Raw genomic sequence first — 16,570 nt, 5'->3', positions numbered from 1 at the left:
GCTGTAGTCCTCACAGTAACTGATACCCCGACGGCTGTAGTCCGCTGTAGTCCTCACAGTAACTGATAGTCTGACAGCTGTAGTCCTCACAGTAACTGACATCCCGACAGCTGTAGTCCTCACAGTAACTGATAGTCTGATAGCTGTAGTCCTCACAGTAACTGATATCCCTACAGCTGTAATCCTCACAGTAACTGATATTCTGATGGCTGTAGTCCTCACAGTAACTGATAGTCTGACGGCTGTAGTCCTCACAGTAACTGATATCCTAACGGCTGTAGTCCTCACAGTAACTGATATCCCTACAGCTGTAATCCTCACAGTAACTGATATTCTGATGGCTGTAGTCCTCATAGTAACTGATCTCCCGACGGCTGTAGTCTTCAAATGAGACGAGTGAGGACAGACAGGAAGAAAAAACTTATTTGAATAAATGAATACTATAAACCTCCCAATTCCAGAATCTCAAAGAGCTCCAAACCCAAGAAACAAAAATTTTGCCAGCATTCATCTTCAGATTGCTTAAACGAATGATGATGATACGTAAAAAACTCAAAGGTAACCTGACAAAAAAGGACACATTTACAAAATAGCACAGATCAGAATAACAGAATTATCTTCAACAGCAATGCAAGGCAGAAGACAGGTATCATCTTTAAATTACTGAGAGAAACAGTTAACCTAGAATTCTATACTAAGTGAAAATATCTGGCAATATGTTGAAATAATATTTTTGAAGTACCTTTGAAAAGAATACTTGTAACTATCTTTCATAGACAAAGGCTTTTATAACTACATAAAAACTAAAATAATTCATCACCTACTCTATAAAAAAATGTTAGAAGTCTCTTAAACAGAAGAAAATGATGCCAACTAGAAATCTGTATCTTCACAATGGAATAAAACGTATCCAGAGTGATAAAAATATAGATGAATATAAAATATACTTTTATTCTTCATTTTATTAAAATCATTGTTTAAAGCCAAAACAACACCTGATTGTGGCATGCACACCAACAGCCAGATGGGGAGTGTAGCACTATAAGGCTCTTACGCCCCGTGTGATTGCTGTTCCTCGTGGCTGTCGAGCTGTCTGGCTCCTTGTGTGCAGGACAGAACTGCTCCTCTCGGATTCTGAGGCTGTCACCTTTGCAAAGCAGAGCACCTGGTCTACCTTCTGTGGTGTCTCTGCATGGGTCCAAACTGCCACCCTTCCAGCTAGTTGTTGAGTGCTGTCAAGTCGGTTTCAGCTCCCAGAGACCCTGCATGGGACTTCCGAGGGGTGGCTGATGAGCTGGAACTGCCGATCTCTCTGTCAGTCAAGTGTTTATTGTAGAACAGCACACCAGGACTCTAGTATACAGCATTCAGTAATAGTCAAGTACTGCTTGAAGGTAACCTGGAAAGGATGAGTTCTAAAGCCACCACTGGAAACCGGTCAAGCTAATAGGCCAACAAAGACTATGTTGTTGTCAAGTGCCATCGAGTCATTTCTGACCCATAGCGACCCTCTATAGGGTTTCCACGGAGCAGCTAGTGAGCTTGAATCTGCGACCTTGCAGTTTGAACGACTTTGCAGTCCAGCGTATTAACCCACAGCGCCACACCAGAACTCCAACAAAAGATATGGAATCATTTTTTGAAAAATTTTAAAAAAGTAATTCAAAAGAAATTATAAAAAGAAAAGGGAAACAAAGGTGGAGCAAATAGGAAATAAATTACAATATGATAGATGTAAATGCAACCATTTCCACCATCACAGAAAATATAAAAGATCTCAACACCTCAGTTTAAAGGCAGAAAGGGTCAAACTGGGTATAAACACAAGACCAAGCTATATGCCGTTTACCAGAAGCACTTCAACATTAAGATAGAAAGAGGCTAAAATTAAATTGATGGGAAACAGACTCTATGCTAATGCTAGTTGTGATCATTGTTAAGTGCTGTCAAGTTAGTTCCGACCCACAGCAGCCCTGTTTAGGGTTTACAAGGAATTGCTGGTGAGCTTGAACCACCAACCTTGCAGTTCAGCGCATTAACCTGCAGTACCACAGCAGGATTAGTTAGGGTGCCCTTATGTCCAAGTCCTTTCTGGACAAAGAATACTGTAAAGGGTAAAGAGGGTTGTTTCTTAATGCTGAGACAATTCATTAGAGGCAGTCTGCTCCTGTAAAGATTTACAGCCTCAGAAACCCTGTGTAGGGTCACTATGAGACGGAACCGACTCCACGACACATAACAACAACAACAACAACACGTTGTTGCTAAGTGCCCCTGAATCGGTTCTGACTCAGTGACTCACAGACACATGATGACTCCGAATATATAGTGTTTCCAAGGAGTGGCTGGAGGTTTTGAACTGCAAACCTTGAGGCTAGCAGTCAAGTGCTTGTCCTACAGCGCCACACCAGAACTCCATGTGCAAGATGAAATCTGCAACATAGCCGAATATACAAGAGGATATGCATAAAGCTTTTGCTTCATGTAGTTTGAAGCTCTCATTTTAGGATCACTTCGGATGACTTCTTTGAAATCACCTCTCAGTGATTGACAGAGACTTAGTAAGCAAAAATAGTTGTATAACTTGAGCTAATCAATGTTTGTGGAACATTCCGTGCAGCCATGAGCGAATCAGCATCCTTCAGAAGTGCATATGGAGCGATTGCTGAGATCGAACAAGAGAAGCAAGACAATGAGTTTCCATGACTGTAAACATTTTCAGATCAGAGAGAGTACATTCTCTGGCAACAGTGGTTAACTGTGAATCAGTAGCAGCAAGATAGTTGGAAAATCCCAAACTAAATGAAAGCTAATAAGCACACTTCTATATAAACCTGTAGGTCAAAGAAGAAAACAAGACAAAAATATATATATTTTTTAAAATAAAAATTAAAGCACAGCATATCTAAAATTGGGGGGTGTAACTAAAGGAGTAATCCGAAGGAAATTTGTAGCACTAAGCATGTTAGAAGGAATCCTAGTATGACGCTGCTAGATAAGCACTGGACTGCTAACCACAGTTGGTAGTTCAAACCCACCAGCCACCCCAGAGCCCTCTATACAGGGTTGCTATGAGTTGTAACTGACTCCATGGCACTTAACAACAACAAAGCATATTAGAAAGATTTGAAATCAATGATCTCAACCTCCATCTCAAGAAATTAGAAAAAGAAGAACAAATCAAGCCCCAAATGAGCAGGAAAAGGAAGTGATAAAAACAGGAATGGAAATTCATGAAATAGTAAAATAATAACAGAGAAAATTAATGGAAAACAAAGGTAATTTTTTCAAAATTTAAACCTAAAATAGACAAGCCTCCAAACTAGCATTGGCAAGCCACAGCCTACAGGCAAATAAATTCTGGTTTGAGGCCTGTTTTAGTCTATGAGCTAAATTGGTTTGTTTATAAAATATTTTTTTAAAAAACAACAGAGGAAGGAGGAGAAGAGACAAAGATTCTATTTGTCTCACAAAGCCTAAAAAGTCTTGCACTTTACAGAAGTTTGCTAACCTCTGAAACCAGATTAATCAGTGGGAAATGTCACGAATTCCTAAAATCAGCAATGGATGTGAGACTATCACCTGAGACTACAGACACTAAAAGAACCCTAAGGAAATACTAAGAACAGCTACCCACCCTGTGTTTGTTAGTTTATTGGACCGTGGTGGCTTACCTGTCGTTGTGATGCTGGAAGGTATGCCACCAGTAGTTCCAATACCAGCTGGGTCCCCATGGTGGGCAGGTTTCAACAGAGCTTCCAGATAAGAGAGACCAGGAAGAAAGACTTACAACTCCCCAAACTGTCTGAGCTGGCCCTGGGCACGGAGCTGCAAGCCTACGAGGGATTGTGAAGATGGGCAGCAGCAGACAACGGCTGGGTCTGTTGTCCACGTGACGGGCCCGCAGTGGGTGGGGCTCACTCACCGACACCTAACAGCAGCATGGTGAGCACATTTCTCTCCATCGTAAGCCTCTTATCCAAACCTCTCCTTCACCTGTTCCAATGGAAATGTGGCTCTCCCCTGATGACCCTGTTCCCTGTAGCCTGCTGAAGAGGAAACATTTTCCCTACCCATATACCTAAAAACGGACCAGCTCACTTGAAGTACATGCCATGCAAAACTACCAGCTGTTCCACGGGAGAAAGATGAGGCTTTCTGCTCCCGTAAAGATTTACAGCCTCGGAAACCCTGTACAGGGTCCTTATGAGTCGGAACCGACTCCATGGCACATAACCACCACCTACGAGTAGTCCCATCACTCCACTGGACTCACCAGTACAATGACTATCAAGTTTTCATTGCCACACACACGTTACTTTCTTTAGTATAAAGGTTAGCTTCTTCCATAGTTGATCATTTATTCACTTACATACTTCCTCAACTCCCCTGTCTTCCGTCATTGGTTATTTTTGTTACGTGCCGTGAAGTCTGTTCTGACTCCTAGCCCGCCTGTTTGTAATTTCCGAGGATCAACTGGTGGGTTTGAACTACAGACCTTGTGGTTAGTGGTCCAGTGCTTACCCTGCGGCTCCTCCCTTCACTGTCCTCCTGGCAAAATCCCTACCCCGCTTATATCTTATTTGCTGCATATATATTTTGCAACTGTACTAAAACCAGACTGTGGCTCTAAGGAAGCAGAATATGTTCTTACTCTTCTCATTTTAAATTTGTGATCGTGAAATCTGAATGGTCCTCAGCCTTAGTGTATACTTAGTATATTTCCCAAGTCATTTCTACCTTCTGAGACCCAAAGTTTCACATTCTTCCTCTCTTCCACCATTCTCCCCCTCAGCCATTGGCCATGCTTCTTGGGTATTTTATGGAGAAAATGAGACAAGAACTTCTAAACCTCCAATTAACAAGGCTACTAATCTGACATCTTACTCCGATGCCGTCTTCTCTTCTATTCCAGTGTTTGAGCTGTCCCTTTTCTTTTGTTGTTCGTAGGTGCCATTGAGCCAGTTCCTCCTCATGGCAAGCCTGTGTACCACAGAAGGGGACACTCCCCAGTCCTCCACCATCCTCGCAATTCCAACTGTGTTTGAACTGATGTTACAGCTACTGTGTCAACTTACCAATTTTCTTCCTTTTTCTCACTCACCGTCTACTTTACCAATCATGGTGTTTTTCTCCAGGATTGGGTCTTCCCAATATGATACCGTCGTCAACTCTCCTATAAAAGAGCATTCTGGCTGTATTTCTAAGTACCTCGGTGCATCTCCGGAAGTCCATGGTATAGTCAATCTTTTTCACCAGCACCAGAATTCAAAGGCATAATTCTTTAGTTTTCCTTATTCCTTGGCCAGTTTCACATGCATTTCAAGACAACTGAGGTACCAAGCCTTGGGTCAGGTGCACTTTAGTCCTCAAAATGACATCTTTGCTTTTGAACAATTTAAAGAGACCTTTTGCAGCAGATTTGCCCAATACAAGATGTCATTTGATTTCTTGACTACTGCGTTGATTTTGGATGAAAGTGAAATGAAATCTTTGACAACTTGTGTCTTTTCTCCATTTATCATGCTGTTGCTGATTGGTCCAGTTCTGAGACTTGCCTGATTTCTGTAGCTTTTCTGTTCCTACTTCATGTCCCAGCCAGTAGCTCTGCCCTCTACTAGTTGTGTGACCTTGGACCAGTTATCCAAGCTTTCTGGGCCTCAGTTGTCTTCTCTGTGGACCAGAAGTACTAGAGCAGGGTTACTGGAAGCTTCAATCAAATGATAGCTCTGAAGAAGAGGAGCACCGGACACACTTGAGCCTCAGCAGGGATGAGCTGCCATTATACATGCATGTCACATGTTGAAAAAGGTACACATTTGAATACTCCCATGTAGGACCTAGCACAGTAGTTCTTGAGTAAATATTTTGTATATCTCTCCCCACACAGAAACTAGAACAGTGGGGGTTTTTTTCTTAAAGTTTTTATTGTGAATTGAGTGATAATTTACATGGCAGAACATACATTTTACCGTCAACAAATCGTATTTGGTTTTATTGTAATGCTTACAATCCCCTCCATGCACTATCAGTTAACTGTATTTGCCTCTATTCGTTCTTTCATACATATATATACATATATATTAATGTACACAAAAGCACACAGGAATATATAGTCATTTAAACAACCAAAAGGCACATTTTGCAAGCCAGCTTCCTGGCTGCCAGCACACAGCCTTTCTCTTTCCATGAGTCTAGAGTCCTCAGCTACTCCCTCTCTCCATGTCCTCATCTCTGCCTCCAACTGGTGTCGCTGCTTCTCTGGTTAGGTTCCCATGGTCTGCACATCTCTTCTCTCTTTATGGCCCTATGGTCCTCTGTTCCTGGACTGTAAGATGAACTACTCCCCCCTTTTTGTTACACAACTTCTACCTTTACAGTTGTGACCATTGCAATTAGTCATGATAACAATTACTCAGTATTGAATCAAAACAATCCTATCCCCATCTCCTTTCACCAGACCCATCTAGACAAGATGAAAATTGTTCACTGGGGATTCTACCTTCCCCGTCTCACTCTGAAACTAAACTCTTTCTTGAAAACTTTCTAAGCCAGTCACTTCGTGCCTTTATAGCCTTCCCCCCTTTTAGGTAGCCAGTGTCTAAGTTGCCTGTCCCTGTCATAGAACAGTGTTTTAATAAATGTTGTAAATTACTAAAAGCCGTTCATCCTGTGCAGACTTTACTTTTGAAGACCACTTGTCCACTCATACGTGGCCACCCCAGTATCATAGTCTGTCACATGTCACAGCAGATTTCCAAGCTCTGTCCCCATAAACCAGCATACGATAACCTGAGATGGCTCTCTCTCTCTTTCTCTTGTTCCCTCAGTATGCACAGATATTAAGAGACAGGCTGAGAGAATCAATACACGATGTTCAGTATGTGGAGCCTCCATTCGATGACTCAATTGTTGACCTAGGTAAAGAATGGAAGAATGCCTTGACCAAACTAAAGTTTGCTAATTCATACAGAATGGAACCACTGAAGAAGTTCCAACCTCACACGGTAGAAATCAAAGTGCAGCAGATACTAACGGTAGGTCCATAGATATTTTCTAAAATATATGATAGCAATCTCTTGACTGTGGTGTTTAATTAACCACATTAAGATTTATGGCGGTGTCATTACCCCTGTTTATTTTTGATAGCATTTTATCTCTGTGATTCTTAAAATACATTGCAGTCATTAATCTTCATAGCTGCTACGAGCTATATCAAATGGAGTTTTCTTCTACTCTACTCAACTCTTAATTATAATCCCTAAATTCCCATGCTTATTCCACAACTGGGGGAATTAATTTTTTTTAAGAAGAAACACTGAATATGTGGATATACATGGAAAATAAGTTTCTGGCTATATTAAAAAATCATAAAACAGGCAGTGCCTGATTTATACAAAGGTTGTTTTCTTCTTTAAACTGACTAGAATCTAAAGTTCAATTAAACAGTTGTTTGAAATGCAGACAAATTTTTGTTTTAACTTTTATTGTGAATTGAGTGATGGTTTATGTGTGCATGGGAGAACATCGGTTTTGTACTCATCCTGTCGTATTTTGTTTCGGTGCAATGATTACAATTCCTTCTGTACATCATCATTCAACAGGATTTTTTCTATTCCCTCCAGTTTTTGTTGTTGTTGTTGTTTTTGATGTACACAAATATACTTAGGAATATATAGTCATTTAAACAACTACTTTGGACATGTAGTCCGGAGGAAACAATCGTTGGAGAAGGATGTCATGCTGGGTAGGGTGGAGGGTCAGAGAAAAAGAGGAAGACCTCCAACGAGATGGATCGGCCAGGTGGCATCATTGATGGACTTGGGGGTGGCAGCGGTGGTGAGGTTGGCTCAGGATCGAACATTGTTTCGTTCTGCTGTGCATGGAGTTGCTATGAGTCGGTTCCGACTCGATGGCACCTGACAACAACAACAAACAACCAAAGGGCACATTCTGCAAGCCTGCCTTCTGACCGCCAGCACCCAGTCCCTCTCTTTCCATGAGTCTAGAGTCCTCAGTTGCTCTCTCTCTCCATGTCCTCATCTCTGCCTCCATCTCTGGTGTCGCTACTTCTCTGGATAAGATCCCGCAGTCCGCTCATGCTCTTCTCCCTTGATGGTCCTAGGGTCCTGTGTTCCTGGAATGTAAAATTAACTACTCCCCCTGTTTTGTTACAAAACTTCTACCTTTACAGTGGTGACGATCCCAATTAGTCATGATAACAGTTACTCACTATTGAATCCTAAGAATCTTATCCCCATCTCCTTTCACCAGACCCAGCTAGACAAAATGAAAACTATTCAGTGGGGATTCTACCTTCCCCCGCACACTCTGAAATTAAACTCCCTCTTGAAAACTGGTAAGCCAGTTACTTCATGCCTTTATAGACCTCCCCCTCCCCGCCTCCATTTTAGGTAACCAATGTCTAAGTTGCCCATCTCTATCAACCCTGTATACAGAGAGGAGAGGATCGATCCTTGATGTTGAAAGTCCTTCCCTCTCAGTTGGTATTTTAAGCTACTATGTTCATAAGCGTAGTGGTTACGAATCGGGCTGCGAACCTTAAGGCCAGCGGTTCGAAACTACCAGCTGCTCCACGGGAGAAAGATGAGGCTTTCTACTCCCGTAAAGATTTACACCCTCGGAAACCCTATACAGGGTCGCTATGGGTCGGGAACCGACTCGACGGTACTTAACAACAACAACAACAAATGTTCATAAGTATAAGGAGCTCTGGTAGCATAAAAAAACTTCAACTTTGCAAAAGTACTATTATGGTTACGAATTGGACTGTGAACCGCAAGGTCAGCAGTTTGAACCTACCAGGTGTTCCGTGGGAGAAAGATGAGGCTTTCTGCTCCTGTAAAGATTTACAGCCCCAGAAACCCTGTACAAGGTCGCTGTGGGTCGGAACCAACTCGATGGCACTTAACAACAACAACAACAACAACAACATATTCATAAGTATAGGCCAAGTTCATCAAATTGTAGCAATTTACACTTGCTTCCTTTACACTTGTCTTCCTCTAGTCAAGCTCTAATCATCAAGCAATCGAAGATGGGTCATATGGGTACTATCTGCAAGTTTGGGCGTACTTCATATCAGCTGGATGCTTCACTCTGAGCTCTAACCCTCTGTGGCTAGGTCATTGTCCCTGGGCTCAGTAATTCCCATGTCTCCCCAAACTTCAGGCCAACCAGCCCTTCCTCTTCTCTCTCTCATCTCAAGGTCGACAGGAGTCTATGGAACGTGGTCAAACTCAGTCCATGTCTTCATTGCTGCTTTTCCCCTACTTCCACTCACCAGTAGACCAAAGTGGTCACCAGTAAGCTTACATGCCTGCTTGTGTGTTCCCTTTAAGTTTCAGTCTTGAAGGGAGGTTTGTCCAGAAGGGATTGATTGCTTGCCTTGATGGCTCCCTGGCAAACAAGTTGCTTGTTCTTAAGAGAGCCAAACAGACTGCCGGTTTTGGTTTTGGTTTTGGTTTTGTGCTGGTCATTTTTCAGGAAGTATCGTCTGTTCCTCCAGCCACTTTGGGCTGGTCTGAATACCCTTTCAAGTGGGAATGTCCCACCTCAGTAGGTTCTGGATGGGGCTCAGGATTCCACCTAAGGTCCTATACACTACAAAGGCTCCGCAAGAGGCCTATTTCGCTGAGCAAGTTCTAGAACACCTTTTAGGTATTCCAATCGGTTATAGACTTTCTGTAATCATGTTTCCCAGGATTCCTTTCTATACCACTCATGTGTCTATTTTATAATATTAGGCAAGGGAAACCAATATCCGTAAGACAGTTAAACATCTGAACATTATTTCCCCTCTTTTACCCATTCAGGCTATGCTTCAATCCCTGTATCCCAGAGTCCTGTCGCTACAAAGTTGAGCATACATCAGTATTTACCTCTGTCCCATTTAGCCCATACAAACCTATCTAAGTGTGCCCCAATCTACCTTGTTCTTCCACCCCCTCCTTCCCTCCTTCTTGTATATTGCCCTCCCCAACCTGAGCTATGATGGAATTATCCCCTACCCTGTACCTTACTGTCCCTTTCTACCCCTGGTAACCAACAAAGAATTTTTTTTTTTCTTTTGGTATGGGTATCTTTTCTTAAATTTTTGCAATAATAGTCTTATGCAATATTTGTCCTTTTGTGACTACTTTGACTCAGCATAATGTCCTCTAGCTTCATCCATGTTATGCGGTGATTTGCAGCTTCATTGTTATTCTTCAAGGTAGCATAGGATTCCATTGTGTGTATGGACCAAAGTTTGCTTATCCATTCTTCCATTGATGGTCACTTAGGCTGTCTCCATCTTTCTGCTATTGTAAATAGTGCTGCTATGTACATTGGTGTGCATATATCTACTCATATTTCTTGTGTATGTATGCCGAGTAGAGGAATTGCTGGATCATATGGTATTTCTATTTCTAACTTTCTGAGGAAGCACCATACCGTTTTCCAGAGTGGTTGAACCATTTTCATTCCCAGCAGCAGTGTAGGAGGGTCCCAGTCTCTCCACACCCTCGCCAGCATTTATTGTCCTCTGAAATGCAGACACTTTTCCAAGAAACTTCGACTTTGCAAAAGTACTATTATGATCCTTATTCTAATTGTATTTATAACAATTTTGGTATCCAAAGACTGCCTTGTGCAGGTGGAAAGAGCCCTCACTCTAATCCTTAATTAAGGATCAAATTCAATTTGGGGAGATCTCATTAAATTGATTGGGGGACCTTTCCTGAATTCCTTCTCACCTATGGTTCCAAGTACTGCCTGCTCTCAGATGTTTCCCGATCAGCAAATTTCTTTGGTGGGATTCCACCAACCTAATTCCACCCTTTACTGTTCCATGCCATTGAGTCAGTTCTGACGCCTAGTGATCCGATGCACAACAGAACAAAACACTGCCTGGAACTGCTCCTCCTCACAGTTGTGATACGTGAGTCCACTGTTGTTGCCACTGTGTGACTACATCTTGTCAGGGGTTTTCCTCTGTTTCATTGACCCAGTACCACACTAGGAGGGGCTCATTGTTTGAAAATTGCTCTCCACCCTTTTAAAAGATGTGTTCCTTCAGTAACAGCGAATCTAGTCATTGGGGAAAAGTGTATGTTTAATTTATTCGGTACTAAAAATTAACTCAGTCCATTGCCCTCAATTTGCTTGAACTCATGGTGACCCAATACCCCTTTAATCATATAATAAAATTACTTCTTTAAATTGGAACTTTTATCAATAAAATTACATTCCGGTTGATGCAATTTACGATGGTGAGTATATGAGCAGCACAGCTTGGCAAGGAACAAGAGGAAGGGCAGGGACACACCGGGTCAGGAGACACCACCCTCCCTGGAGTGTGTCCTCAACTGGTTCTCTGTGGTTCCAGCCCTCATAGCGTTTCCTATCACTAGGAGCCTCTTTTCTCTGGAGTCCTTTGTGTCCATTCATTGCTGCTCCAAACAACCACTGACTCCAATACCAGAGAGGGAAATTGCTCTGAGACATTGCCTTTCAGATTGAACGTTGTTGTTGTTGTTAAGTGCCGTGGAGTTGGTTCCGACCCATAGCGGCCCTGTACAGGGCTTCCGAGGCTGTAAATCTTTATGAGAGCAGAAAGCCTCATGTTTCTCCCGCAGAGCAGCTGATAGTTTCGAACTGCTGATCCTAAGGTTTTCAGCCCAATTCGTAACCACTACGCTACCAGAGCTCCTTAGACTGAACATTAATTGAACCTTAATTGTACAGTAAGGTACAATTATGAAATTTTGACAGGCAAATAAAACTATCTGCCCAAAAACAGAGTGCATGAATTCGTCTTCAGTCCTGATTTAGGAAAGCGAACAAACAAACAAACCATTCTCGGAACACCTGGGCAGATTTAGAGCTGGATATAAATGATACAGGTGGCCGTGTGCTATCAAGTCGGTTCCAACACATAGCGACTTTGTAAAGGATTTCTGAGGTTGTAACTCTTTACAGGAGGAGAAAGCCTCATCTTACTCCCATGGAGTGGCTGATGGATTCAAACTGCTGACCTTGTGGCTACCGGCCCGTCACGTAAGCCATTATGCCAGCGGTCGCTGTGTTGCCGCTGTGGCAAGCCGTTTCCTTGGGGTTCTTTTTTTTCCTGACCCTCCAGTTTACCAAGCATGATGTCCTTTTCCAGACACTGGTCTCTTATGATGTGTCCGAAGTATGAGAGAACAAGCCTCACCATGCTGGCTTCTAAGGAGTGTCTGGCTTTACTTTTTCCAACACAGTTTTATCTGTTCCCTTGCAGTCCAGGGTACTTTTAATATTCTTTTCCAACACCATGACTCACATGCACCAATTCTTCTATAGTCTTCCTTATTCATTGTCCAACTTTCAAATGCATATGAGGCTATTGAAAATACCATGTCTTGGATCAGACATGGATTAGTCCAAAAACTGACCTATTTGCTGTTAAACACTTTAAATAAGTCTTGTACAGCAGATTTGCCTAATGACACATTGTTTCATGAGTATTTTGATGGTGGATCCAAGTAAAATGAAGTCTGAACGCTCCAATCTTTTCCCCATTTATCACGATATAATTTATTTGTCCAATGGTGAGGTTTTCTTTACACTGAAGTGAATGAAACCCATACTGAAGACTGGGATTTTTCATCTTCATCAGTAAATGTTTCAAGTCCTCTTTACTTTCTGCAAGTAATGTTCTATCATCGGCATATCGCAGGCTGTTAATGAGTCTTCCTTCAGTCCTAAGGCCACATATTTCTTCATATAATCCAGCTTTTCAGATTATTTGCTCAGCATACAGATTGAATAAATATTATGAAAGAATACAACCCTGATACACACCTTTCCTGACTTTAAACCAGTCAGTGTCCCCTTGTTCTTTTTGAATGATGGCCTCTTGGTCTATGTACACGTTCCTCATAGCACAGTAAAGTGTTCCGGAATACTCATTCTCCACGATGTAGTCCAGAGCTTGTCATGATCCACACAATTGAAAGCTTTTGCATAGTCAATAAAGCACAAGTAAGCGTCCTTCTGGTATTCTCTAATTTCAACCAAGATCCAGCTGACGTCAGCAATGATAACCTTGTCTGAATCCTGCTTGAACCTCTGGCAGTTCTTTGTCAATGTGCTGTTGCAGCCATTTTAAAATTATCTTTAGCAAATTTTTTTTTGCATGGGATATCAATGGTATTGTCTGATGATTTCTGCATTCCGTTGGGTCACCTCTCTTTGGAATGGGCATAAACATGCATCTCCTCCAATCAGTTGGCCAGATAGTTGTCTTCCAAATTTCTTGGCATAGGTGAATGAGTGCCTCCAGTGTCGCATCAGTTTCTTGAAAGATTCCAATTTGTATTCCATCAATTCCCAGAGCCTTGTTCTTTGCCAATGCTTAGACTTTTTCCTTCCGGATCATTGACTCTTGATCATGTGCTACCTCTTGAAATGGTTGAACATCTGTGTATTCCTTCCATCTTCTTTTGGTGCTGTTCATTCAATATTTTGCCCATAGAATCCTTCAGTATTTCAAGTTCAGGCTTGAATTTTTACTTCAGTTCTTTCCGTTTAATAAATGCTGTGCATGCTCTTAAGGCGTCCTTTTGGTTTTCTAGCGTTTGCACGTTTAATTCTGATACTTGACCTTGTCTTTTCAAGCTGCCCTTTGAAATTTCTGTTCAGCTCTTTTACTTACTTCCTCATTTCTTCCATTTGCTTTATCACCTTTATGCTGGAGAAAACAAGTTTCAGAGTTTTTTTCTGATATCCATTTTGGTCTTTTTTTCCTTTCTTGTCTTCTTAATCCCATTTTGCTTTCCACCTTTATGATGTTCTTGATGTCATCCCACACTGTCTGGCCTTTGGTCATTAGTGTCTAACGCATCAAATCTGTTCTTGAGATGGTCTTTAAATTCAGGTGGGATATGTTCAGGGTCAACTTTTGGCTGTTGTATATAGACTTGTTTTAATTTTCTTCAGCCTCAGCCTGAAGGTTCATATGAGCAATTGATGGTCTGTTGCACAGTCTGTCAATTTGATTTCTATGTATTCCATCTGGTGAGGTCCATGTGTAGAGTCATCTTTTATGTTGTTTTGAAAGGTATTTACAATGAATAATAAATCATTAATAAAGTATTTACAATAATAAATCAATAATAAAGGTATTTACAATGAATAATAATAAAAAATAAAAGGTATTTACAATGAATAATAAATCATTGGTCTTTCAAAATTCTATCATCTGAGCTCTAGTATCAAATCTATCACCAAGGCCATATTTTCCAACTACCAAACCTTCCTTTTGGTTTCCAACCTTTCTATTCCAATCGCTAGTAATTATCAATACATCTTGCTTGCATGTATGATCAACTTCAGCCTGAAGAAGTTGATAGAATTCTTCAATGTAATCTTCACTGGCTTTAGTGGTTGGTGCATTAATTTGAATAATAGTGGTATTAACTGGTCCTCCTTGTAGGCATATGGATATTACGTTCTTTTTGTTGATGAATGGGACACTATTCCTCTTCAATTTGTCATTCCCGGCATAGTAAACCATATGATTGTCAGATTCAAAAGGGCCAAAAAGCCAGTCCATTTCAGCTCACTAATGTCTAGGATATCTATCTTTATGTGTTCTATTTAATTTTTTTCACAATGTTCAATTTCCCTAGCTTAATGGTTTCTATATTCCATGGTCAGATTATTAATGGATGCTTTACAGGTGTTTCTCCTCATTTTGAGTTGTACTCCATCAGCAGATGAAGGTCAGAAAGCTTCACTCTACTCGTGTCATCATGGTCCACTCTACTTTGAGGAGGCAGCTCTTAACCAGTTATATTTAGAGTGCCTTCCAATCCGAGGGGCTCATCTTCTGGCATTGTGTTGTTGTTGTTGTTAAGTGCCATCAAGTCGATTCTGACTCAAAGCAACCTTGTATAGGTTTTCCAAGGAGCGACTGACGATCTTGAACTGCTGACCTTGTGGTTCAAATGAACCTTACAGTCCAGTACATTAACCCACAGCACCACACCAGGGCTCTGGCACTATATGTGACAATATTCTGGTGAGATTCATGGTGTTTCAGTACTCAATATTCTTGTGCTATCTGGCAGTGTTCCACTGGTACTCATAAGGGTTTCAGCGGTGAGACATTCAGAAGTATTCCATTTCTTCTTCTTCCTAGTCTGTCTTCATCTGGAAGCTCATCTGAAACCTGTCCACCATGGGTGATTCAGGGACATCACTTCTATCGTCATAGCAACATGCATGCCACCGAAGTGGGACAAACACAGATGAGTGGTGGGAACGTGATGGTAGACGTTTGTGATCTTATGGGTCATTGTTTGTTTCCTTGGCACGGTCACGTAGCGTGCTTTCACAAGATATTGCCCTCGTTAGGGAAGTATGCTCAAGTAGTTTGGAGTGAAGAGTCAGTGATAAAGCTTTTCCTCATCTGGTATACCAAAAAACGACATGTATGTATGTAGGAAGACAGTAAATGTCACAAAACATTCCTAACTGCTGAATTTAGGTGGACGATATCCATGTAGTCATTAAACTGAACTTTCTACTTTTCTGTACTTCTGAAATTTTTCACTGGGGAAAAGTAACTACACAGCCATTTCTTTGCTAAAGGAAGTTTAAGCGTCAACTGTATCTGATCCCTTGAATGCACTCTTTCCTGATGTTGAGCTGTGGACAGAGGTTGCCATTGCCACAGACATGGCATGTCTCTAAACTGAACTCCTGTTGGAGGTGATCTTCAGCAAAGATGGCGAGGTCCTCTGAGCGTCCACCACAGCAGGACCTAGAGAAACCCTGCCTCTGTCTAATGTCATCTGGCTCATGACCCCAGGAACAATGTCAATTGCAGTTAATATAGCAATTGATCACCTTCCTCTCTAAGCCAGACACTCAAACAAGTTGAGGGTGTGTACATTTGTGTGGTGTGTCTTTCAAGGAACCCTGCCTCGTGGATGACTTCAGTGTTATTGATAATAAGTAGACGGTCCAGTTACGTTTACGTATAATAATCGTGAACTTGTACTGAGTCTGACAGAAACCACAACAGCTTGATGGCTATGTAGCTGGATGACGCTGAGTCCTAGAAGGACCAGTGACCTTTCCCTGGGCCCAGCGAGCAGTGAGTCTGGTTCTGGACACAGAAATGAGGGAATAGGTGGGTGTCTTCCAGTAGCAAGTACACACTGTGTGTTCAACACGTATTCAGATAGATGAACTCCTCGGTCTGGGTAATGTGGAACAATGAAGCATAATGACAAGGTCAAAATACATTTTCTTCTAAAATGTTACCGAAGTAAATTGGTGAGGATAAAATTTGTGTAATTTAGTGAGGCGTCCGATTTCCCAGAAGACACCTCGTCCTCCTCTTCCCATTCAACTGACGGCGGCACGCACCAATAGTGGCCTGTGAGGACACGCCGAAGGGCGAGGACTGGGTTACAAAGGGCAATGGCTGCAAAAGTGGTCCCCATGCCCTCAAATTCAAAGCAGTCATTTGTACTGAGAGTTCCTCCAAATTCCAAACTGGGCCAAGACCTGCTTC

The 16,570-nt window shown here is 41.8% G+C and overlaps 1 protein-coding gene across 1 annotated transcript in view; it reads left to right on the top strand.

Annotated features, from left to right (window-relative positions):
- Positions 1 to 16,570, top strand: part of TCTE3 (t-complex-associated-testis-expressed 3) — a 34,124-nt gene that overhangs the window by 8,280 nt on the left and 9,274 nt on the right. The window contains exon 2 of the mRNA XM_006876177.1: positions 6,831 to 7,037. Within this exon, the coding sequence (XP_006876239.1) occupies positions 6,831 to 7,037 (207 nt within the window). The remainder of the gene's footprint in view (positions 1 to 6,830; positions 7,038 to 16,570) is intronic.

Source organism: Chrysochloris asiatica, unplaced genomic scaffold (assembly GCF_000296735.1).
Source record: "Chrysochloris asiatica unplaced genomic scaffold, ChrAsi1.0 scaffold00361, whole genome shotgun sequence".
Lineage (NCBI taxonomy): Eukaryota > Metazoa > Chordata > Mammalia > Afrosoricida > Chrysochloridae > Chrysochloris > Chrysochloris asiatica.
This window is presented reverse-complemented; position numbering and strand designations above follow the sequence as displayed.